General features: G+C 37.6%; 1 protein-coding gene across 2 annotated transcripts in view; it reads left to right on the top strand.

Annotated features, from left to right (window-relative positions):
• Positions 1-24,515, top strand: part of ESRP1 (epithelial splicing regulatory protein 1) — a 52,040-nt gene that overhangs the window by 6,254 nt on the left and 21,271 nt on the right. For both annotated transcript variants that reach the window (XM_026705960.2, XM_026705961.2), the window contains exons 4-5: positions 15,360-15,474; positions 23,684-23,782. In XM_026705960.2, the coding sequence (XP_026561745.2) occupies positions 15,360-15,474; positions 23,684-23,782 (214 nt within the window). The remainder of the gene's footprint in view (positions 1-15,359; positions 15,475-23,683; positions 23,783-24,515) is intronic.

A 24,515-nucleotide genomic window follows, 5' to 3' on the forward strand; every position in this document is an offset into this window, starting at 1 on the left:
TCATCTATCCTGTGAAGCCCAGCTTACATTTAGCCTATAACAAATCAGTGTCCTTCAGTGAATTCCCTCCAGACATTGCAAGGGGCTTGAAGCAGGTGGCTGTCAATGTATGACAAAACAGAGATCAATCATTCACAAAAGCATGCACTTCATCTCCACTCCTTTGCTTCTCCTTTCTCTCAGCCATGCAGAGAATTAGTGCTTGTCCAGAGTTTATAGTTTGACAGAGCATCAACTAGCTTCACGAGGCAGGGAAAATTTCCTCTTTAGAACTGAAGGATGGAAGACACTCAGCCCATCTCTGTGGCTGCAAAGGAGAACAGTTGTTCTTAAAGCTGGGAAACTGTGGTGAGATGTGTTGCACTTTTGTTCCACCAAAACAAAAACTCTACAGTGGTTATGTCAAAAAAACCCCATGGCATTTTGAAATAAAATTTAAGAAATTTACCCTGAGATAAGCCTATCTTAAAATGACAGGGTGAGAGGGATTCTGTTGTCATTCCTTTGGGATGAGTTCAATTGAACAATCCTTGCATTATATGAGTAATGGAAGCTGTTCCATGCTATGGCATTTCCTAATTCCCTGGGACAGCTCTATGTCAAATCATACATTTTTATGCTGTTTTGAATTGCAATCAAATGGGTGTAAATTTATAAAATGTCATGGTGAATAAGACAGCATGATTGATCTGGTTAAAACGATCTGGCTTGAAATGGATGTTTGCTCATGGACTTTGTATAAAAATATTGTTCAAAGTAAATACTAGGACAGAAGGAAGTATGAGTGTTTTATTTACTTTCAGTTTAAAATCATTTACACTATAGGCAAAGCCTGAAAAGTTAGAACCACTGCCTTAATTGCCAATTGTGGTGGTCTGGCACTTGAAATGAGACACAGGGAAAATGTCTGAGCAAATGCCAGCCCTGAGGGAACTCAGGCAGCAGGTTTTATTCAGGAGAAATCGAAAGTACAGAATGCATATTCAGAAAACAATGACCTCAACAGGATATGACCTCAACAGGATGAAAACATACAGCCACAGAAAGTCCCATGAGAACTTATTTGGGTCCTGTACTTGAAAGACTATTCACGTATTTCAATTTTATATCTCACTCCACAGTCTTTTCCCCTATATCATAAATAGATATCTGCAACAATATTCTAGTCTATGTAATAAGAAAATTGGTCAGCAATAGTACATCAATTAACACTTTAAGGGCTTAATCTTAAATGTCATAAGTAGTCTAAATAATTTATAAATAGATTATATCAACAAAGTTTATCCCTTTTTACTATTAATACTTACAACAGTAAACTCTTAACTCTTTGATAATAGTGTATCCTCCTCTTTTCCCCCCCCCAAGTAAGTAAAATTATGTAAAGTATTTAGGAGATACAATAGGGAGGCAGGGGGCAAGATAAGAGAAGGGGTAGAAGAGAGATTACCACAGCTTCAGAAAATCAACAAACAAACAACAAGGAAGTCATCTTAAAGAGAAAATAGTACCCACTTAGTAAACTTAAGTAGTACCACGTAATAAAGAAAGCAAATTGGGTGAGCTAAAGTTCCATCTTCCAGCTAGAGGTTTCTTTTCAGCCTTCCAATCAGCAAATGGTGAAATGTGCTGACTAATCTGCAGTCCCAAAACCGTCTTTCCCAGCCTACTGTTCGCCTCTGCCTTCTTCCTCTTGCTGCTGCTTCTTTCTTTGCTTTCCAACTTTTAAATCCACATACAAATCTTCCAAAGTCCAATATAATGCTCAATTTATCTTCTCCCCAATATTAAGTAGATGTAATAGTCATGTTGTGCTCAGATCTGAGGATTCATAAGACTCAATCAATGTCAATATTCTTTCACCTCCATCGCCTCCCTCTTCTCAAATAGAGTCAAAAAGAAAGGTCCAAGAATTAAATAAAGCCCCTCACCAGTTCCGGACCTCCGATCTCCAGGTTTTAGCAATCTCCCTTTTTCCCCAAAGCTTCCCCTTCACAGGGTAAAACTGTGTTTTCCTTCGCTCTCCATTATAATCTTTCCATTTTCCCAATTGCTTTTCTGGCCGCTCTCCGCCCGACTTCCAAGAGGTGCTTATCACAACCAGGAGAGAAGAATTTATGCTATCATTCTTCTGTCATTCTACTCCCTTCAGACTTCAAAGAATCCAAGATATAAACCATTTCTCTGTTCCTGTTACTCGATCTCGCAGGCTGTCACTGCTTTGCTTATTCACTCAAGTGGCAGACCGGATTGGAAGCCGCCATAAAATGACAGCTTACTCTTTATCGCCGAGCTCGGGAGCTTCCCTCTTCACTGTCGGGGAGTTGCCTTCCCCCCTCTGCAGCTCGAGGATCTCCACGTTGACACGAACCTCTCCGGGGTTCATGTATCCCTGGGGGATCGCTCCTGACGCCAGAAAAGGTGTTCGAAGCCTGCACCAGACTTCTTCACCTCCGTTCTCCTGTCCTGCCACTCTGCTTCAAGTACAGGACCCAAATACTGAATGGTGATTTGGGATAATATATTTAAAATTGTGCATCAACAAAAACAAATACTTAGAGAGATGACATCCACAACAACTATGGCCTTAAAAACAGGAAAGAAGGCTATCCCGACCCTATCGACTACGTTGACAGCCACCCCACCAACATCTCAAAAAACTATCGAGGAGTCTTTAATAGGGGAAAAGCAGCCCAATGTCCCCAATATTAATATGCAAACTTCCATATTAGCCTTGCAGGAAGCTATATCTAAAATGCAAGAAATGATGATTAAAAATCACAAAGAAACTAGAGCAGATATAAGCGAATTGAAAGATGAGATGGGGAAACTGAAGGCTGAAATGAAAGCGGATATATCGAAGGTGGAGGGTAAGATAGGGTCTCTACAGCAGGCCATGGAGAGAAACGAAGTGAAAATAAAAGATATAGAGAGTAGAACAACACGCATGGAGACTAACTTTGAAAGGATGGATGAGGAATTTAAAAATGTACTTAGAGAAACAGAAGACTCTCTGGTCCACCTCGAGATGGACAAAGCAATGGCGTATTTAAGATTCCAGAATGTGGCGGAAGCCAAAAATGAAGAATTGGAACATTTGATGGCAGAAATATTGGCTGAATGGCTAGGAAAGGAAAAAGATGATCTAATTAAAGAGTTTGATGAGGTATATAGGGTTAGCACAAGCTACGCCAGGCGTAACAACTGTCCAAGAGAAATTCATATCCGCTTCTCTAGGAGATGTCTGAGGGATTTAATTTTGAAAATGTCTAGGAGGAAACAATATCATATAAAGGCAGAGAAATTAGGATTTTAAAACAAATTCCAAAGAGAGTGAGGATGATAAGACAAGATTATAAATTTTTAGCTAATGATTTAAATAAAGAAGGAATCCATTTTAAATGGTTAATCCCGGAAGGGATGTTAATTACATGGAAAGAGAGGAAAATCAAAATAGAATCGATAGAACAGGCCCAAGTTTTTCATCAACAGCTCACAGATAAGAATAGTCAACCCACCAAAGAAGAACCTAAAACAAGACCACAGGAGGTCCGATATTATCACAGAACCCAAAAGGAACGACTTTCTCCAATTTCAGGAAGTGATAATCCACAACATGGGAGAGAAGAGCAAATCCCACAACAACAACAACAAGAGAACCGAATCATTACTAGGCAAAAATCTAAGCAGAAGTAGATAAATGGTGGAGGGAAGAAGTTGCTCTCCATCAATATAAACGGATTAAATTCATTATCAAAAAGAAAAAGGATATTCTCAAAACTTATTCAACATAACGCAGATATAATATGTCTTCAAGAGACACATATTTCGAAAAATGACGAAAGACATCTAATTTGTCCAAAATTAGGTAAACTTTTTACAGCACCGGCCGACAAACACAAGAAAAAAGGAATTGCAATTTACGTAAAACAAGATGTAAAGGCAGAATTAATCTGGTCGGATCCCGAAGGAAGAACTCTGGTTATACAAGTTTGGATAAACCACATCACATTTTTACTTGTAGCAATCTATGCCCCAAATGATGACCAGGGGAAATTTTTTAAACACCTTCACCAAAAAATAGTAGGCTTTGAAAAAAGAAACATTTGCTTGATTGGCGATTTTAACTCCATTGCAGACTACCAGAAAGACCATAGTAATATGGGGAAAAACAAGAAGGGGAAAAGGGAACTTTCTGCGGCATGTAAGGAAATGTTGAGAGAGCTAAATTTAAAAGATCTATGGAGGGAACGGAATCTTGAAGGAAAACAATTTACATACTATTCTAACCCACATAAGACTTGGACCAGAATAGATATGGCTTGGATGGATTTGGACTTGGCTAATGAAATAAAAGAAATCAAAATCCTACCAAATGAATGGGCTGATCATAACCCAATACAGCTAATTTGGAGAGATAGGAGACGAATAAAAAAAAGATGGACACTAAACAACCAAATTGTAAACGAAGAAGAGTATATTAATAAACTGAAAGAGGAGCTAAACTATTTTCTAAAAGATAATAATAATGAAACAACTTCAAAACAGAACATTTGGGATACTATGAAAGCAATTATAAGAGGCACAACAATTTCCTATAATGCTATGAGAAACAAGAGAATTTATGCCCAACAAAACGTGTTACAACAACAAATCCAAGACTTAGAAATACAATTACAAAAACCTCTAAGATCCAAGGACTACAAAATCAGTTAATACTAGCCAAACATAAGCTGAATTTAATTGAACAAGATAAAATAGAAGTTAGCTTGAGAAGGTCCAAACAAAATTATTTTGAACACGCCAATAAACCAGGAAGATGGCTATCTTATAAACTTAAAAAGAAAAAGAAAAGAGATTGATACACCAATTAATAGACGAGAAAGGCATCCCACAACATGAGATTGAGAAGAAAAAGGATATTATATTAAACTATTTTCAAAGATTATATAAAAAGAAGAAATCAATGAGGATAAAATAAGAACTTATCTGGAGAATACGAATGATAAAACAATAGGGGAAGGAGACAAAGAATTACTAAATAAGGATATTACATGGTCTGAGTTAAAATCTGCAATGGAAAATCAATGTAATAATAAATCCCTGGTCCAGATGGGATTCCAGTAGAATTGTATAAAGCCACAATAGATTTAGTAGGGCCTCTGATGCTGGAAGTGTTTAACGAAGTACTTTTGGCTGCCAAAATGCCAGACTCATGGAGGAGGCGTTGATTGCGTTAATTCCAAAGGAGGATGTGGATGCCAGATATATCAACAATTATAGACCAATCTCACTTTTAAACGCGATTATAAATTATTTACCTCAATTATAGCGAATAGAGTAAAACAAGTTTTAAATTTATACATTCATGAAGACCAAAATGGTTTCCTTCCATTCCGCCAAATTAAAAACAATTTAAGAACCGTTATTGACGTCTTAGAATATTATGAAGCTCATCCAGAGAAACAATTTACACTCATGTTTCTAGATGCGGAGAAAGCATTCGATAACTTACATTGGCACTTTTTAATACAAAAAATCTATAACATGAATCTGGGCACTAAATTCGAGAATATTATCACAACAATTTACAATATCCAACAAGCCAATATACTAATTAATGGTGAACAAACAGGCCCACTAAGCATTGAAAAGGGCGTTAGACAGGGTTGCCCTCTCTCACCCCTCTTATTTATATTTGCTTTAGAATCATTGTTAACGCGGATAAGACAAAATTCTGAAATCCAAGGAGTTAGGGTCAAAGCAGAGGAATATAAATTACAGGCGTTTGCAGACGATATGGTTTTCTTCCTAGAGGATCCCATGGAAAAAGGACATAATCTAATAAAAGAACTAGAACAATATGGCTCAGTAGCAGGATTAAAGATTAACAGAAATAAGACGAAATTACTGACTAAAAATCTAACAGAGAACCAGAGGAAAGAATTAGAAAAAACCATGGGGATACAGGCAACAAAAAAGGTCAAATATTTAGGCATATGGTTAACACCACATAGTAAATCACTCAAAGAGAATAATTATGATAAACTGTTACAGCAAATTAAGAAAGATCTAGAATCTTGGAATAAGTTGCAGCTTTCTCTACTGGGCAGGATTGCCACAATCAAAATGAACATCTTACCAAAACTCCTTTACTTATTCCAGACAATCCCAATAAAATTACCAAAAAATTTTTTTTTGATGATATAAATAAGGTAACTCTTAAATTTATTTGGCAAGGGAAAAAAGCTAGAATCAGTATTAAGGCCTTACAAGATGCAAAAAGTAGAGGTGGGCTAGTGCTTCCAAACTGGGAATTATATTATTGGGCAGCCAACTTATTATGGTTAAAAGACTGGGTCAATTTACGGAACAAAAGAACTCTAGTCTTGGAAGGGCACGACCTTCAGAGAGGATGGCACGCATTTCTATGGGATGTGGGGAAAACTAAACAGGCGTACTTTCATAGACATCTTATTAGAGATTCACTATTAACTAATTGGAAAAAAAATATGTAAAAAACATTATTTAAAAATTCCGATTTGGCTTTCAACAATGGAGGCAATGGTTCATCCCAACAATTTGGATATAACAAAAATGACTAAATATAAAGATTTATTAGACCCTTTAGGAAAATTAAGAACTCGACAGGACTTACAGGAACAGGGATTTAAAATTGATCAGTGGTTATATATACAAATCCATAGTAGATACAAACAAGATATCAAAGAGTTTGGAATCTATAGCAAATTACAACACTTAGATAAAATCTTATTAGGATCAAATAAAAAGAATATCTCTAAATTTTATAAATATTTATTGGAGGTAGAATTAGAGCAAGAGATAGTGAAAGGGAACATGATAATGTGGAGTAGGAATATTGGAAGAAGCATTACATTAACAGAATGGGAAAAGATCTGGAATAGAATCATTAAGATTACGAAATCTGCGGCGTACAAAGAAAATATGTATAAAATGTTATATAGATGGCACTTATCCCCTTCGAGGTTAGCGAAAATGAACCCAAACTCTAGTCCAAAATGTTGGAAATGTAAAAACATAGAGGGAACCTACTTTCATATGTGGTGGACCTGTAAAGAAGCCCAGAAATACTGGCAAAAAATTAGAAAATGGCTGGAGGAGATAACCAAAGAACAAATCGAATACAAACCAGAGTTCTTCCTACTAGGGATCTCTGATAAACATTTTCCTAAAAAGAGAACATACAGTTACAGAAAGTCCCATGGGAAAGTCCCTGCTGTGTACCTTGAACTTTTACCTATTTTCCTGTTCCTTCTAAACCCGCAGATCACAACAGGATGAGGCACTCATTGCAAAGGTACTCCTACCCCCACCATAAATGCCCACGTATCCCTAGATCTATGCGAAATGGCTGTACAAAGGACTTACAGAAAATGACCAATAAAATATTATTACCACATTCCCTCCTTTTTTATTTATTCAAAGATGGGGGGTGTTTTAGTGGCATAGTACACAGTTCCCTCACGACCTGGTCCCATACGTTGAAAGGCTGAGGTACACATTTGTATTAGATTAGGAATACATTGAATACAGCAACATAACATAATAAGTATAGCAACAATTATTACAACTGATTGAAGCAATAAACGTAACCATGAGCTATCAGGAAGCCAATCCCAAAGCAAAGCCCACAATAACTTATCGAAGCCATCTTCTCCTGCTTCGTGTTTAGCTATGCGGTCTTCCATATCATGAACAGTTCTTGTAATGTTAGGCTCATAATTATGTATAAAAACACAACAATGTGAATGAATTAAAGCACAAACTCCTCCTTTGGCAGCCAACATTATGTCTAAAGCATAACGATTTTGTAAAGTAACTTGGTGAATTTCAGACACTTCCTCATTTAACATCTTAATGCTTCTAATAGTATTATTAAACATAGCAACAGTAAAATTATTTAAAATATGAATATCTTCATAATTCATAGCTATTCCCAAAGGTGGGATCGCTGCCCTAGAAATCTGAGTCCACAAATTACCACCTATAGTCAGGCCAGAATCAACTTCTCGGCGATTACGAATACGCATCCCAATCGGTAAACCCTCCAATTTATAGATGACAGGAATTACAAATCCCACAGTACATACTCCAGACCAATTCTTTGGCCACTGTTGATAGGCAGCGTCCCCACATAACAACCATAACCCATCCGGAAGGGGAAAATATTTTAAATGCTTATGATAGGTATTGTCAGAGGCCTCACTTTCCCAACTCCACATTAACCACATCCAATTACAGAGAACATATGCTCCATGTTGAATATCCGTTCTGCTTGTAACTGTCTGATTAATGCAACAGTCATAGGGACCGTTCAAAGCCCGGGATAATGTAGAAGATAATCGATTCATGCAGCTGTTCTGACTAGTATTGCTTATTACACATTTCATACATCCTCCTTCCAAAGGAATCACCTTCTGGCAGAGCGTAGTATTTCCCAGCAAAATAGATTGATTAGTCCCTACAGGGGGGCGGTAATAACAAACCGAGGCTTTGGTAGTGAAAGTTACCTTTGTTGTGAACAATGTTTGATTCAACTTTTCAAAGTCTGGACCCCAGTGAACCCAGTGACTAAAATTATTATAAACATCTAACTTAGTACTGGTTCGCTCATTCAAAGGAACACCATGTAGCAAAACTCCACCTTTCCCAGACCCAGGTACATGCATACAAAGCCAACAATTAGTAACATTTAAACCCTTAGCCGCAATTCGGATGTCCTTGATATAGGAATTTTCCTTCCATAAATTATCACCAAGGTCTCTAGTTTCTGTGATAATAACAGCTCTTCGCCTCCGTATTAAAGACCGTGGAGGCATAAGACGAATGGAAAGAGAGTCTGTATAAGGTAACTTAGGCAACTCCAATTGACACCGATATTGTCCATAGTCTGAAACAGAAACATTAAACAGGATCAGAGTTGTTGCACAGGCTGAAGATATAATATCCTTATCAGGTCCCGAGTAAAGAATGTCTTGACCCTTATGCCAGGACCAATATGCTGGAAAAATCAAAGGATGCCGCTATTTGCAGATTAATTTAGTCCGGTTCCCCAGAGGAACCTGCTGCATGCAAGTTGGTAACCTCAGATAAGCAGTCATCTTTTCCCAGTCTTCACAACGCCGCGCCTGGACTGCCGGCATCAAGAGAATCAGGAACCACAGGTGAATCAGGAACCACAGGTACGCCATCCTGCTCCTCCGAAACCTCCTTCACCGGCGCCTGCGAATGATCAGGTCGAACGCACCGACCAGGAACCCAACGAATTTGACCAAGATGTTCGACTGCTGCATAACCACGTCCCCACGTAATCAGCTCAGCAGGAACCCATGCCGGATCCGGAAGGAACCGCACCAACACCTGAGGCCTCACCGCATCTGTGGAAGGAGAAGAAAAATGCCTGCTGGCCGCACTCGCAGGGGGGTTACCAGACAAATTTAAAAAATTTAAAGTATATAAAGCTAGATTTAAATGATCTTGAATTGCCGGAAGCCCCAGGAGCTTCCCTCCTTTTTTATTTAATTTAGCTAACATGTTCTTGAGCGTGCCATTATGACGCTCTACAATAGCCTGCCCTGTAGAATTGTATGGAATCCCAAATTTATGTTCCATGGACCACTGTTTGCAAAACTGATCAAAGACTGTGCTCCGATAAGCTGCACCATTATCTGTTTTTAAAGTTTGAGGTGTACCAGCAACTGAAAATGTCTTAATGCAATGGTTGATGACATGTTTAACCGCCTCACCTCTTTGAGGGGTAGCCTTTAGAAATCCTGAATAAGTATCCACAGTCACATGTATATACTTCCAGGGCGCAAATGGCGGATATTGAGTAACATCCATTTGCCAAATCATTGAAGGTTTCAACCCCCTGGGGTTGACTCCCATAGGGATAGCCGTGCCCTGCTTTGACATTGTTGAATTATGGCAGCAGCTTCTGCAGTAGTAAGCTTGAATTGGTGTGCCAACGCTTTAGCATTTTGATGAAAATAACTATGGCTGTCCCATGGCTGGACAGTGAGAACTGAAGTTACAGCACTATCAGCTTTGGCATTACCTTGTGATAAAATCCCAGGCAAATTACTATGACTACGAATGTGGGCAACAAAACACACATTCACACGCTGCTCCAAACATCCTTGCAACAGCAAAAGCAATCTTAAAATGTTGGGTGATATTCCAGGAGACAAATAGGAACCTGCTACAAAGGGTAACAAATTATACACATACAAAGAATCCACTATTAGATTAAAATCCTGATTTTGAAAATTTTGAAAAGCCAAAACTACAGCAGCAAGTTCTGCCTGCTGAGCAGACTTCTGCTCTGATGTCACTTTTGTATGCCAAATTCCAGATTTATCTTTCCAAACACAAGCACCAAAAACTTTCCCTCCATCAGTAAAAACTGTAAGAGCATCTGATATGCCCAATGGTATCCTTTCTTACATTTCGGACACACTGATTTAGGTTGAACACCCTGTCCCATTGGTCTCTTATTTTGCCGACTCTGACCCCCTCCAGGGGCCCGACATTGCGCTTTAAAATGTCCAGGCTTCCCACAATTGAAACAATTTCCCTTTTGAGCATTTCCTGCTTGCAGAGCCAGAGCTAAAGTTTCCATGTTAAAAGACTGACTCCCAACCTTCCTACATGCATTAATCAAATCTGCGATCTCTCGCTCTCCACTTGCTACAAGTGGATTTAAGATCTTTCTGCAATCTGTGTTAGCTTGTTCTACTGCTAACTTCAAAAGCAATTTGTTCCGGGCGAATTGATTATCAATTTGTCTTTCAATAGCCAATTTTAGTCTGCTAATGAAATTTTCATAGGGTTCATTGTTCCCTTGTTTGATGTTAGTAAAGGTCTTCTCACCACCTTCGCCATCAGGGAGAGCCCCTACGGCTTGAAAAATTAATTGTGGGAGAAGAACGAACCCCTCCTCAGGCATACCATCTCTCTGTTGTTCCACTGTTGTATAATTACCAGCTCCGTAAAGCTGATCTGGGGTAACATTTGCTGTTCCCCTCTGGACTGCCAGCTGTCTCCATTTCTGATCTAACACCAAATATTGAGCTGGAGTTAAAATCATATTCAACAGAGCTTTCCAGTCAGCCGGAATCATTTTATTTCCATAACCAACTGCTTCTAACAATGCCTGAGTATATGGCGATCTAACACCATATTCTTTTGCTGCTTGCTTAACTTCCTTTAAAACCCTGAGAGGTAAAGGCTTCCACTCCCGCTGTGGATTCAATGCAGCGTCCATGACAATTTCTACTGGATTAAGTTGAATCTCTACTCCAAACTCCACCAAATCATCTCCTGATAATTCCCCTCTATTCTTTGCTTCTTGAATAGCTGCAGTAACTGCATCTACCTGAGCCCTTAAAGGTAAACTCTTATCTTCTGACAAAGTATTTCCAGCGCCTGACAGTCCTCTGGATTTATCCGGAGGTGCCGTCGGCGGCAACAAACGTACCGCATGGTAAGGTGGCAAACCTTCTTCGGGGGGTGCTAGGAGCGGTTGTTCATAAGTAGCTAACGCATCCATAATCACCCTCCAGGTTAACAAAATTGAAGAAGGGGCACGAGGTTCATCGTGCAAAAATTTCCCTATTTTTTTCCAGGACTCTACTTTAATACTACCTCCCTCTGGATATGACTGAATATGTTTCCAAACATAAAGTCCTCAATTTCTTTCTTATCCACTGCATGTCCTCTACTATGAACTCCAAACCTAAAACTATTCCCAATGATCCCTCTCAATTCCCTGATGTGCTCTTTCTGAGCCTTCGAGAGATCTCCCCCCATACTCACGAAAAGAATCTATCTCCGTCCAGCAAAGAAGATGACGGCCCAGTCGAAGTCCGCGACGATGAGTATAGGATGCGGGAAACATATAGCCTTTCCAAGCTATCACGTCGGAACGTATAGTTTTTCCAAACTATCACGTCGAGGTCACCACTTGTGGTGGTCTGGCACTTGAAATGAGACACAGGGAAAATGTCTGAGCAAATGCCAGCCCTGAGGGAACTCAGGCAGCAGGTTTTATTCAGGAGAAATCGAAAGTACAGAATGCATATTCAGAAAACAATGACCTCAACAGGATATGACCTCAACAGGATGAAAACATACAGCCACGGAAAGTCCCATGAGAACATACAGTTACAGAAAGTCCCATGGGAAAGTCCCTGCTGTGTACCTTGAACTTTTACCTATTTTCCTGTTCCTTCTAAACCCGCAGATCACAACAGGATGAGGCACTCATTGCAAAGGTACTCCTACCCCCACCATAAATGCCCACGTGTCCCTAGATCTATGCGAAATGGCTGTACAAAGGACTTACAGAAAATGACCAATAAAATATTATTACCACACCAATTCTAAATTTAAACTTTACAAAAGGCTTTTGTAAAATATATTAGACTCCACATTGAGTTGCTTTATTACACTTAAAAAACCCAATGCTAAACAAACCAGAATACATGGGTTCACACAACACACTAAACCAAAACCAACCAAACCACTTTGTGAATCTTTCAGTTTATGACTTAACATAATATATAAGCACAGTCACTATCCTTTTTTCTGTAAGTATGAAATTGATAATTAAAGAAAACTAGAATCTAAATGTGTTTAAGGCAGAATAGTTTCTCTTTTAGCTGCGTTCTTGAAATGTAGAAGCCTGATCATATCTTTTGTCTATAGGTAATCCTTACAACCATTTGTTTGGTAACTGTTCAAAGTTACAATGGCACTGAAAAAGTGATTTATGACTGTTTCACACTTATGACCATTGCAGCATCCCCATGATCACTTGAACAAAATTTGGGCACTTCACAACTGGCATGTATTTATGACAGTCCCCCTGTCCCAGGGTTATGGGATCACCCATCTGGCTTCTGACAAGCAAGGTCAATGGGAAAGCCAGTTTCACTTTTACAACTGCAGCAATTCGCTTAACAGTTGTGGCAAGAAAGGTTGTAATATGGGACACAACTCATTTAGCAACTCTCTTGCTTAGCAATGGAAATTTTGGTCTCCAATGTGGTCATAAGTTGAGAACTATTTGTATTGGCAAAAGATAAATCTGGTTTTTGTAACCAGATGGCTGCTAGATACATTGGATTAGAAAGAATCCTTACTGATACCAGCCAGTAAATTCAGCGATTTGCCAGGTAGGAATAGCAGAGGTTTAATAGATTTCTATAATGGGAAAGGCTGACAAATTTGTTGGCTTCAAATAGGTCTCTTTGGCTAGTGAAGTCCAACTTTGTGCTGGGCAGGAATTACAAAGGAGATCACAAAACCCTTCTTAATAATTGATTCCACTCTTGAAATGCTCTTATTATTAAGAAGACTCTCAAAACTTTTAATCAAAAGTAGCTCTCCTGTAACTATTGTTCAGTACTCTTTTCTAAAATGATAGAGAACAAATCTTAACCTTTTTGTGTGTGTGACATCCTTTCAAGTATTGGTGAAGTTCTATCATATCCCATTTGGTCATCTTTCGACAAAGCTTAACATACCCAATTCTTTCATTCTTCATACCCACTTTCTCCTTTCTCCATAAGTTTCTTTCAATTCTCTAATCTTCCACACCTTTTTTGTACCTGTTCCAGTTTCTACTTCACCTATTCTTAAAGTTAATGGAGAGAAGTTAAACCAAACTATCAACAATTTCCTTCAATGTCCAAATGTAATTTTTATTTGGATTTGTCCAAGGGCGGGAGGCTTTCCCTGGCTAGAATTCTATCCAACTTGGAATTCTATTCCTCCAGCCATTTGTTCATAACTGCTCAGCAGAGTGTACATCCTCTTCTTAAAAGGATCAGACCAGGTTAGGAGCTGACTAGTTAACCTTTTCATGGTTAACTTTGATCCTTTTGACATTTTTGGGGGGTACAAAGCAGTTGGTTCAGTGATGTTTTTCTTTTTTATTCTGAACATATTAGAAGAAATTATTGTGTTTCTTAGCTTTCCTTGCTATTCAGCTTATTCTGATTTTACCAACGTGCTTGAAAATACAAGTTATCTGATTTTAATCTTCCCTGATGATCTGTCTCTTTTCCAGTTTCTACATACAGGGAATCCTCAACTTGCAATCATTCATTTAGTGACCGTTCAAAGTTATGATAACACTGAAAAAAAATGACATGGCTGTTTTTCACATGACTGTTGCAGCATCCCCATAGTCATGTAATCAAATTCAGATACTTGGCAACTGGTTCATATTTATGACTTACAACAGTTCACTTAATAACTGTTCAAAGTTTCAGAGGAACTGAGCAAAGTGACTTATGATCATTTTTTACACTTAACGACCATTGCAGCATTGCCATGGTCATGTGATTTACATTCAGATGCTTGAAAACTGACTCACATTTATGACAGTTGCAGTGGCCTGGGATCATGTGATCCCCTTTTGCAGCCTTCTGATCAGCAAAGTCAGTGGGGAAACCAGATCCACTTAACAACTGTGTTGCTAATGTAACAACTGCAGTGATTCACTTAACAACTGTGGCAAAAAAAAGTTTTAAAAGGAGGCAAAACTCACTTAACAAATGTCTCAACAACATAAATTTGGGGCTCAATTGTGGTCAGAAGTTGAGGACTACCTGTAGTGTCTTTTTATTAGATTTTCACTAGCTTCTTACAAAGCTACATTGCCTTCTTCCATTTCTTTGTTGTTGTTGTTGTTGTTGCTGGAATTGTGTTTTAAGTGTTTTTGCTAATCCATCTTGGATTCCTTTTCCTATACTATTCTCCTGTCATGGAATCCTTCTCTTTTTTATTTTATTTATTTATTTATTTTTGTCAATTGCTTACAAAATAATAGGTATAAGTAAAAACATAGTTATGAATACATGGATACATATAAGAAAAATAAAAAATAAAAAAAGAAACAATAGGACAGGGATGATAGGCATGTTGGTGCGCTTATGCACGCCCCCTACAATGCACTCAAAGTCCAAAATCTTCATTTAACTACAGTTAGCTTTAGGTTCTGTTAATTCAGGGATTTCATGATTACATTGGCCACGTTCCTTGAAAATTCTGTTTCCACTTGGTCTTGGTTAAAGTCAAGAGTAGTTGGTTCCTTTCTGCCTTTCTTCACCTACTGACGAAGAAATTTGTCATCAAGATAGGGCAGGAATTGCTTCTTCGAAGGACTCTGTTTGGCAAATGTGTTCAATGAGTATAACTCTTTTTAAGTGGGTGGTCAGTTAAGTTCATTGGGTATGCTATCAATAGACAGTTTGCACCACAAATTGTAACTGACAGCTACCTTAGTTTATTAGATGTAATTTGTTTTACAGAATATCTTGTTACCTGAATGCTTCTACTCCTTTTTTGATCTCCGAAAAGAATTCAAGAAATGTTGTCCTGGGTCACCTGAAATTGACCAATTAGATGCTGGTTCCATGATACAGTGTATCCTTTTAATAAATGTATACCATAATTTATCTGTACATTTCTCTAATATTAAGAAATGTTTATATATTGCCTTTATCTCACCCCAATTAATAAGAACTATATAGCTAAATATTGACCCTGCCAAATGCTTTAAAAAAATAATAATCAAGAAATAGCTGCAGAAAATCAAAATAGTAGATCCAATGATGGATGTTAAAACATGCAAAACTAGAATAAAAATTGGGGAACCAATAGGATGCAGAACAGTATACGTTTGTGTGGGGGTATCTGTCTTTGTATGTATGTATGTATGTATGTAACACTTGGATAGGTCAACACATTTTATTTTTTTAAGGACGTTTATTATGAAATCTTCATTGAATAGGCTTATTTTAAAGTCATGCTAACTGACAGGTGTTAATACTGTATGCAACAAAGCTATGATTCTAAATGCACTTTCTAAAAACAGGGCAATAAATAATACCAGTAAAAAGCAGTGCTAATACAGTGCCGTTTACTAACTATATTCTTAATTGTGAGCAATGCCTAGTGCAACATTAGTTCAGCTTTTGGATAAGTTCTATATATTGGTCTGTTGGATGGCTTTGATATGTGGTTTGCTTCTATAATTGGAGTTGCTTATTTATGTGCTCTGTTTTGATGAAATATCAAGGATTATATGATATTTACTATGTATCTTATAAAAGAAAAATATGCCCTAGTTACAGATTGTTCAAGTCTGAACTGCCATCATTGTAAGTGAAGCTGATTTTGTTAGCTTACCTTACAAGGTTGAGTAGAGAGCTAAAAAGGCTGCCTATGACAGGTTGCTATGACAGGGCTCCATCTGAGTTACAATAATTGAAACGCCTGGTGGGTTGAACAAGTGGCCCCTTTCTGCATTCAATGCAAGCTGAAATTCCTCCTTGTCAGAATGAGTTTTCCCTTGGCCCAGTAATTTATGGGACAAAGTGGCATTGAAGTTCAAGAGCTGGTCTGGATAAAGTAATAACAATTCACCGTTCCCGCTTTCTAGGGTGCATGTCCCAGCATGTAAACACCCTTGATCTATGTAACAAGGGAATGGGAGGTTCTATATATGTTAATAACCCTAAGAAGAGAAAAGATAGTTGCAGCTTCTGTTAAACAATAAGTAGTGGTGGAATGCGATTGGAAAATATGCACTCTAACCGGTTGCTAAAACATGTTTACATGCAATTAAATAAAGCCTTTGTAGGACTTAAAAGATAGCCCCAACCTGGGACCATAAACCTTTTATGCAGAGGGCCAAAAGATTTGTTTAACATGACTGGGAAGGAAATTTTAATTGAAAGCAGTTTCTCTCCACTTCAATCATTTTTGCTCACCGTTTTATTTAAAGAGACAAATGCAAACATATCCAGATTTACTGTTAAATTCAAGCCCCTTTTTAAGAAAGATGTTCACTTTAATAGAAATCTCAAAAGCAATAGCAATTTAAACTTCTTCTTTAAGAAAGGCTGTTTGGTTCAGCCACTTCCCATCATCCAGTACAGGTAGTCCTCGACTTACGACCTCAAGTGAGCCCAGAATTTCTGTTGTTAAGTGAGACATTTGTTCAGTGAGTTTTGCCCCATTTTACGGCCTTCCTTGCCACAGTGGGAAAGTGAATCACTGCCGTTATTAAGTTAGTAACATAGTTGTTAAGTGAATCTGGCTTCCCCATTCACTTTGCTTGTCAGAAGGTCACAAAAGAGGATCACATGACCCTAGGACACTGCAACCGTCAAAAACATGAACCAGTTGCCTAGCATCCAAATTTTGATCATTTTGGATCCCACCACTGCTGCGGAAGAGAACTACAATGCTTATCCAGCCCATGAAAAAATCCAGTTTGAAAACTCCCAGTTTGTCGGCTTCGGTGACAGCAGGGATTCGCTTTTCTCTGCGATCCCTGCTGTGCTAGCTGCCTTGGTGCCTCCGATCCTGACGGATTTGGAGGCTAAGGCTGCCCTGTTGGGGCAGCTGAAGAAAGGAGGGGTCCGGACAGGGATTGAGGGGTATCGCAAACCCCCTCCCCAGCCGGCAATAACCCCCTTCTCTCAAGACGGTGGAGCGGCGGTCTTAATGGTGCCATAAAGAAGCCGGCAACTGGATAAAGAATGTGCAGGAAGAAGAAGAAGGAGTTTTAAAACGAAAGTTTTTTCTTGGTCGAACTGGGACCTTAAGGACATATTCAACACTTGGGAAAGTATTGGCTTTTTTCTGGATGCTATAATGTTCCCGATTGATGTTTTCAGCGGCGAAGAAAAGTGATGAAAAGGGAAAGTTACTCTCCCTCCCTTATGGAATTAACAAATGGACAAGGGAAACCTGCCTTTTGATAGAAGGTAAAACCTAAACTCCTTTGTTATAAGTGGGAAGGGAGAGGCTTGGAAAAAAAATTTTATTCTAAGACTTTGCTGGAGGAGATGCCTTGAAGATAAAGAGAATAGAAATTAATTCTAAAAAAGATTTAAAGCACAGACTGGACGTTTTTCTTTCCCTAATTTGACTTCACCCTAGAAGAGAAATTGTAAAAGAAGAAGTTTGTACTCTGCCTGGACTGTTTGATGATTGGGATTTTGGGACTTTTGGGAACTGTTTTAAGTTTGGAAATAACTGATTGGCTTAATAATAAGAAGAGGATACAGAAAAAGAAGAAGAAACAGTTTAAAATGGCTCTATCTCTTGATGAACTAAAAAAACAATATTTAAAAATAAGGAAAGAAGGCAAAGATGTTATGGGAGAAGCCCTTTGTTTCCTAGATATGGCGCTTGTCATGTGTCAGCAAATTAAACAACAGCTGGAAGAAGCCGAGGAAGAAGAAGCCATTTTTAATGAACTAAATGGTGTGACTAAGAAAGAAAGGAGAAAGAGAGGAGTGAAAAGGAAGGACTTAAGAAATAAAAAAATATTTATGAAAGAGAAAAAGAAGATGCAAAAACAACAGAATGCTAGAAAGCAAAAGGAAAGAGGAATGCAACAGAAAGGGGAAACCAAGAAGGCAGAGGTTTGGAGAGGAGGGGGTAAAAAGTTTAGGCAGGCTAAGAAGGAAAGGGAAAAGGGGGAAAAAAGATACAAAGGTATAAAACAAGATGGAGAAAAGAAAAATTTTTTTAGGGATAATGGGTAATGTATGGGTTTTTTTAAAAAAAAGGGGGGGGGATTCTGCAAAGTACACATGAGTATTGTAATAGTGGTATTTGTATTATAAGTAGATAATCAGAACTTTTTAAGATCTAATAAAAGACTAATATATTAAGGTATAACTTTAAAATGTTTAATAATGAATGATATTAAGTTTTAATAAAATACTAAAGGGAATGTTTAAAATATTAGTTTAATTATAGAGTTTAATGGATTAATGTGTTGACTGTTATGGATTTATTATTGTAGTATTGGTTTCTGAAATAGTAGAATGTACTAAGCAGAATCTGATTGGGATTTAGGTGTTATTTTAAATTTTAATTTAGGGGAATGATAGAAAGGCATCATACTCCGATTAGTGATTCCAGGGGAAACTATTCTTTTTTATATTGGAAATGAGACAGATGTAAATGGAGAAATGGACAAAGGATATAAAAATATTTTTCTTTAAAGCAAGATTAAATATATAAAACAGAATTAAGACGAGGCAAAAGTGGAGAGGAGTTATATAATAGATATAGAATGGTAAACAAGATAGGTAATGGTATATAAGAAGAGCATGAATTCAATTGAAGTCCATACAAAAAGAGGTAATCTGGGGCCAAGTTACTTTCTAAAAGAAAGTTTTATGTTTTTATGTTTATGTCTTATGTGTGTGTGTTCAATTAAGAATTAAATAATAAAATCTCGGAGGAAGACTAGATGAGAACAATTATAAACAAGCCAGAGGAAAATATAAATGTGATGATTGAATAGCAGATAAATTAGAAAGGAAATATGATTGAATAATGATTAAAGAGAAACAATGTGGAATTTGGTAAAGGGAATTTACGTGTTTATATGGAAATGAGATAAATTATAAGTATGTGATATAAAGCAATGTGTTACTTGCTTTGTAAAGATTTACAATGGAAAGAGGTTTTATGTTTTTAATGTTTAATGATGTTTTTTTTGTTTGTTTGTTTGTAAAATCAATAAAACTTGTTGTTGTTTTTTTAAAAAAAAGAAATCCAGTTTGACATCCCTGATCTAAATTGAAGTCCTCTCTTTGCAGGATTTTATTAGAAAATAAGACCAATGTTTCCAATGGATTGAAAGCAATAGCACAATTAAATATTTAAGCTCTTTATTCATTTTTGGTTACAGTCTGATCTTGAGCAAAATTAGAGAAAATTCATTGCAACTATTTTATAGATAGTATTTAATGCACAAGGAGCTTTACCTGATAAATTTTAGCATGATGTGTTTGAGAAAACATGAAGAAATAAAAAACATAAGTAGCCATCTGATAACTTGTTTAGTCAACTTTGGACTTAACTTTTTATTAAAAGTTGCAAATTGTAAATGAGGCTACTTTATTAAACCCTAAATTATTACATTGCTTGATAATTGCCATAATACCTAAGAGCAGGTTTTCCCCAACTGTAAAGTATATTGTCTTGGGGAGGCATAGGCAGAGTCTGTGAAAAGCCTTTGCTTTTTTATTTTTTTATTATTAAAGTAGAATTGGTATATTTCCATATGATGGAAAATAGGGAAACCATTCTAGTGGAAAATTTTCACAAGAAAAATTGAAGTAATGATAATTAACTTTGTTGGCTTAAATTTAAAGTATGCTTTTATATATAATTGTATATAATTATTAATCTCGTTATTACCTAGTTCCAAATTTCTAGATAGTTTAGTTACATAACCCTAAATGTATTTAGTTACGTAACCCTAAAATGCTTTTACTTTTATAGATTTGAAGATTAAATAATTCGAATTATATCCTACTTTTATTCATATCACTCAAAGCAGGCACATGTAAGGCTCCTTGCTATTTGTTTCCTCACAACAACAACAACTCTGTGAGTGATTTGGACTGACAAAGTCACTGGCCAAAACTGGAGGTTAATGGAGAGGGGGAAATTTCCGGTGTCTAATCCAGCATCGTAGCTACCATATTGACTCTCCAGTTCTAAAACAGTCCTCTTTCAATGACAAAAGTTTGTTAAATGATTTGAGGCCAGTGACTTGCCTCCTACAGCAATCTACCTCACAGGGGGATGAATTTCCAAAGATGACTCCTAGGGAGAATAAAATGTAAAGAGAATATTGTATGTTCCCCAGTCTTTCACCCATAGAAAAAAGACACCAAGAAAGCCATGTTAGCATATTATGGCAAAAAGATCAGGAAGTATCTGGTAGTACTTTTCCCAACTAACATGGAAGTTCACGAAAAGCTTTTGTTAGTCGGAAAAGGTACTTTTTTTTCCCTAGAGCAAAAGTGGGATATAAACCTTAATTATAGCCTTCATGATATATCCCAGCTTTATTTTTCTTAGAGCATAGTCTGATTTTCATCTTTAAGGTGACAGGTATAGCAGGCCTTATTTATAGAAGTTTAAAGCCATACCAATCCATCACACTTCTATATGGCAGAAGCATGTTAATAATGAGGTTGGAGCAGTCCCATAATTCAGTGTTTCTCAACCTTGGCGACTTGAAGCTGGGTGGACTACAATTCCCAGAATTCCTCAGCCAGTTGGCTGGGGAATTCTGAGAGTTGAAGTCCAACCAGCTTCAAGTCACCAATGTTGACAAACACTGCCATAAATTAATGGTTGTTTTCTGGTTGGGAAAAACACTAGCTACTTTTTTTATTGTCCTGCAGCTATCCCCCCCTCCCCCACACCTCCACCTCCCCCCACATCAGTGAATGGAAATAAATAAAGGATTTCCAAAGGGACCTAACCTGTGTTATGTAATTATATTTTGCTACTTCTAAGGGTTTAATAGAAATGTTCCTGTGCATGATAATATTGGCCTTTTGGGTTGCAGTGTTCCATTTCTGATTCACATAGCCTTGGTCTGATAACTCTTGTGTCATTCTTGAAAATAATGTAGTTGAGCCAGTTATCCACTCTGTCATTCTTTGCTATTTTTGTAGTATATTTTACAGTTATACATGTTAAGATTTGGACTTTTATTTCTTCTGCCCATGGCTTAACCTGAAGTTTTTGTTTTGTTTTGTTCTGTTTTGTTTACTTTAGATAGATGTTTGCTGAGAAAAGAACTACGAATTTGGAAAGGGCCAGGTCTGTGTTTCAATTTACCCATAAATACCAGCACAAGAAGATTTGTCAGTCTTCTCTGTTCTGACTAATAAGCTGCAGTTCTCAACTTGTGAAGCTTGCTTAGCCGGTTCACAGTAGCGAATGCCCCAAGGGTGGAGTGAATCAAGCTTGCACTGGCTACTTAAATGTCAAGTGCCTTCAGAGAATGTATTTCTCTTCATCCTCTAAACCTGTGTTTGTCAACCTTGACGATTTGAAGATATGTGGACTTCAATTCCCAGAATTCTCTGGGCAGCACGAGAGTTTTGTAGTCCACACATCTTAAAAAGTTGCCAAGGTTGAGAAACGCTACCCTAAATAATTAGACATGCAGAAACCATTATATAGCCACTGATAAGCCTACATAGAACTAGACTGTGTAGCTTACTTGAGTTGTACTTTGAGATGACATTCAGGTATGCAGAAAAAAATAGAGTATTATAACGTTGAGGATGCAATCTGGGAATTTAGGTTTAATAGACATAGAGTAGCAGTGTAACCATATGGGAGCTACTGCAAGGCTGATCCAAACCAACTAAACATCCTGTCCTGCAGATTGTACAAGTAATACTTGACTTATGACTATAATTGATCCTGGCAATAACAGTCACGATGATAAAGCAGGTCATCACATGACAGACCTGATTTTATGACTCTTTTTTGCCATAGTCATTAAGTAAACCCATTGTTCACTATGGGCAGGCTTTGTCGGAAACAAACATTGAGTTTTGGCAAAATCATCATGAATTCCAGTCATGTGATCAAAGGATGCTGCAAATGGCTGTAAATGAGAGCCAATTGATGAGTTGTTGACTACAAGGAAGACGGGGAGGGCGCAACCATCAGAACGTTAGGATCAAGATCGTGTAAGTGTTAATACCACTTTATAATGCCTTGGTAAGACCACACTTGGAATATTGCATCCAGTTTTGGTGGCCACGATATAAAAAAGATATTCAGACTCTAGAAAGAGTGCAGAGAAGAGCAACAAAGATGATTAGGGGACTAGAGGCTAAAACATATGAAGAATGGTTGCTGTAATAGGGGTAACAGGATAGCAGTATTCTGATATCTCAGGGACTGCCACAAAGATGACTGAGTCAAGTACATTTTGCTTTTATCACATGCTTCATAATGTCAACAAATGCTTTGGTTAAGCAAAATAATTACTAATGTCACTAATCTTGAAAAGCTGAGGAGGATAAATGGATCACAGCAGAATATATTCTAGCACTCCCTTCTGTTGCCACTGTTGTGTTAAGGGAAGATAATCCATGGGAATGAAGAACGGGGGAGTGCATATGGGACAAATTAAAAAATGATGCAATAGGATAGAAAATCAGGCACTCTGATATTTTTTATTTGCACTATCTTTAAGCAATCTAGATAAATTTGTTTCACTAAAAGTAGCAAAATTTTGCTATATTATGTGTAAGCTTTGCCCACAAATGAATGCCAGTGCAAGTAGTTCTTGACTTACAAGAGTTAACTGAAATGTGGTTGTAAATTGTGGCAGTCATTAAGTGGGTCATTATGTTTGCTGGAAACCAACAAAAAAAATATGCCAGAAATTATGATCATGTTATAGAGCTTGGTTATAGAGCTCACGTTATAGAGCTCAGGGTTCAGTCTGCACTTCCATCTTCCTCCAATTACTGGAAGGCCAGAGAAGGCTATATGTTGATGTCATCAAGAAGGGTTTTGGTGAATGTTTTTGGCCTTTGTTGTCAGGCTTTTATGTTGAGGATTGGGACCAAGAAGACAGCTTAGGAAACAAGCAACTTCCTTGCCAGCTCTTAGCATCCCACCAATTCCACCTAAAACTGGAATCGGCCTAGCCCATATAAATTTGGGGGCATGGTTTGCATTTGGTGCAATTAAAGATGGGCAGGGATAGTCTGAAGTGCCAAAGGTCTGCCATTTGAATGATTGCTTTAAGATTCTTGACTGTTGTATTCAGATCTGAATCCTGACAAGCGGAGCTCAACAAAGCATTTTGGAGTGCAGCAATTGGAAGACATGGGCAATGTGATTTTAGCACTAATTTCAGAAGCCTACAGTAAGCAAAGAGGGTATTCTTTTGGGATGGGGTGGTTTAATTTTACATGTATGGGCCTATTCACTATTATTTTTGTTACTGTCTTTTTGAGGGATTGTTGAGTGGGATTTGTAGAGGTTTGAAGCAGGAATGGGAATTTATTTTAGGGTTAGAAGGCACAGTTTTCTTGACCAGACATGCGCCAGACTTTTCTCAGCATGTCAATGGCTGCTCTTCAGAAATGACCTTACAGGGTTTTTAGGACATGTTAAGCTATAAAATCATTTAAATCTTTGTGATCGCTAAAAGTCAATACTGATTTGATGGCACATAATAGAATAAAATGGGGTTTGAGTACTTATTTTTCTTTAGCCCCTCAAGGTTCTAACAAGTAAAAAAAATGGCTACAAAGAGGATATAGACAGAGCACAATTAGTTACACTTTTTGCACCCAGCTTTAAAGGTGGAGAAACCTTTTTCCTCTCTTCTTTCCCTGTCCCTCTCTTCTTCTCTCTCCCTCCCTACATACATGCTGGACATTATTGCAGGAGATTATCAAAAGTGGGATATTATTAGTGAAGGCAGAAGACTTCAGGCATAGAAGTCGTCCTTGTCAGACTATTGATCCATCTGATGGTAATTATCAAATATGGACTACAAGGAATGTTCAGTGATATATAGAAGCGCATAACCAACCTTCCTTGGGTGTGTCTAGAAATGAAACTGACTTTTCCTGCATGCAAACATGTGTTGT

The sequence above is a fragment of the Pseudonaja textilis genome, chromosome 3 (genome assembly GCF_049901715.1).
Source record: "Pseudonaja textilis isolate UNSWEBS1 chromosome 3, rPseTex1.2, whole genome shotgun sequence".
NCBI classification, from domain to species: domain Eukaryota; kingdom Metazoa; phylum Chordata; class Lepidosauria; order Squamata; family Elapidae; genus Pseudonaja; species Pseudonaja textilis.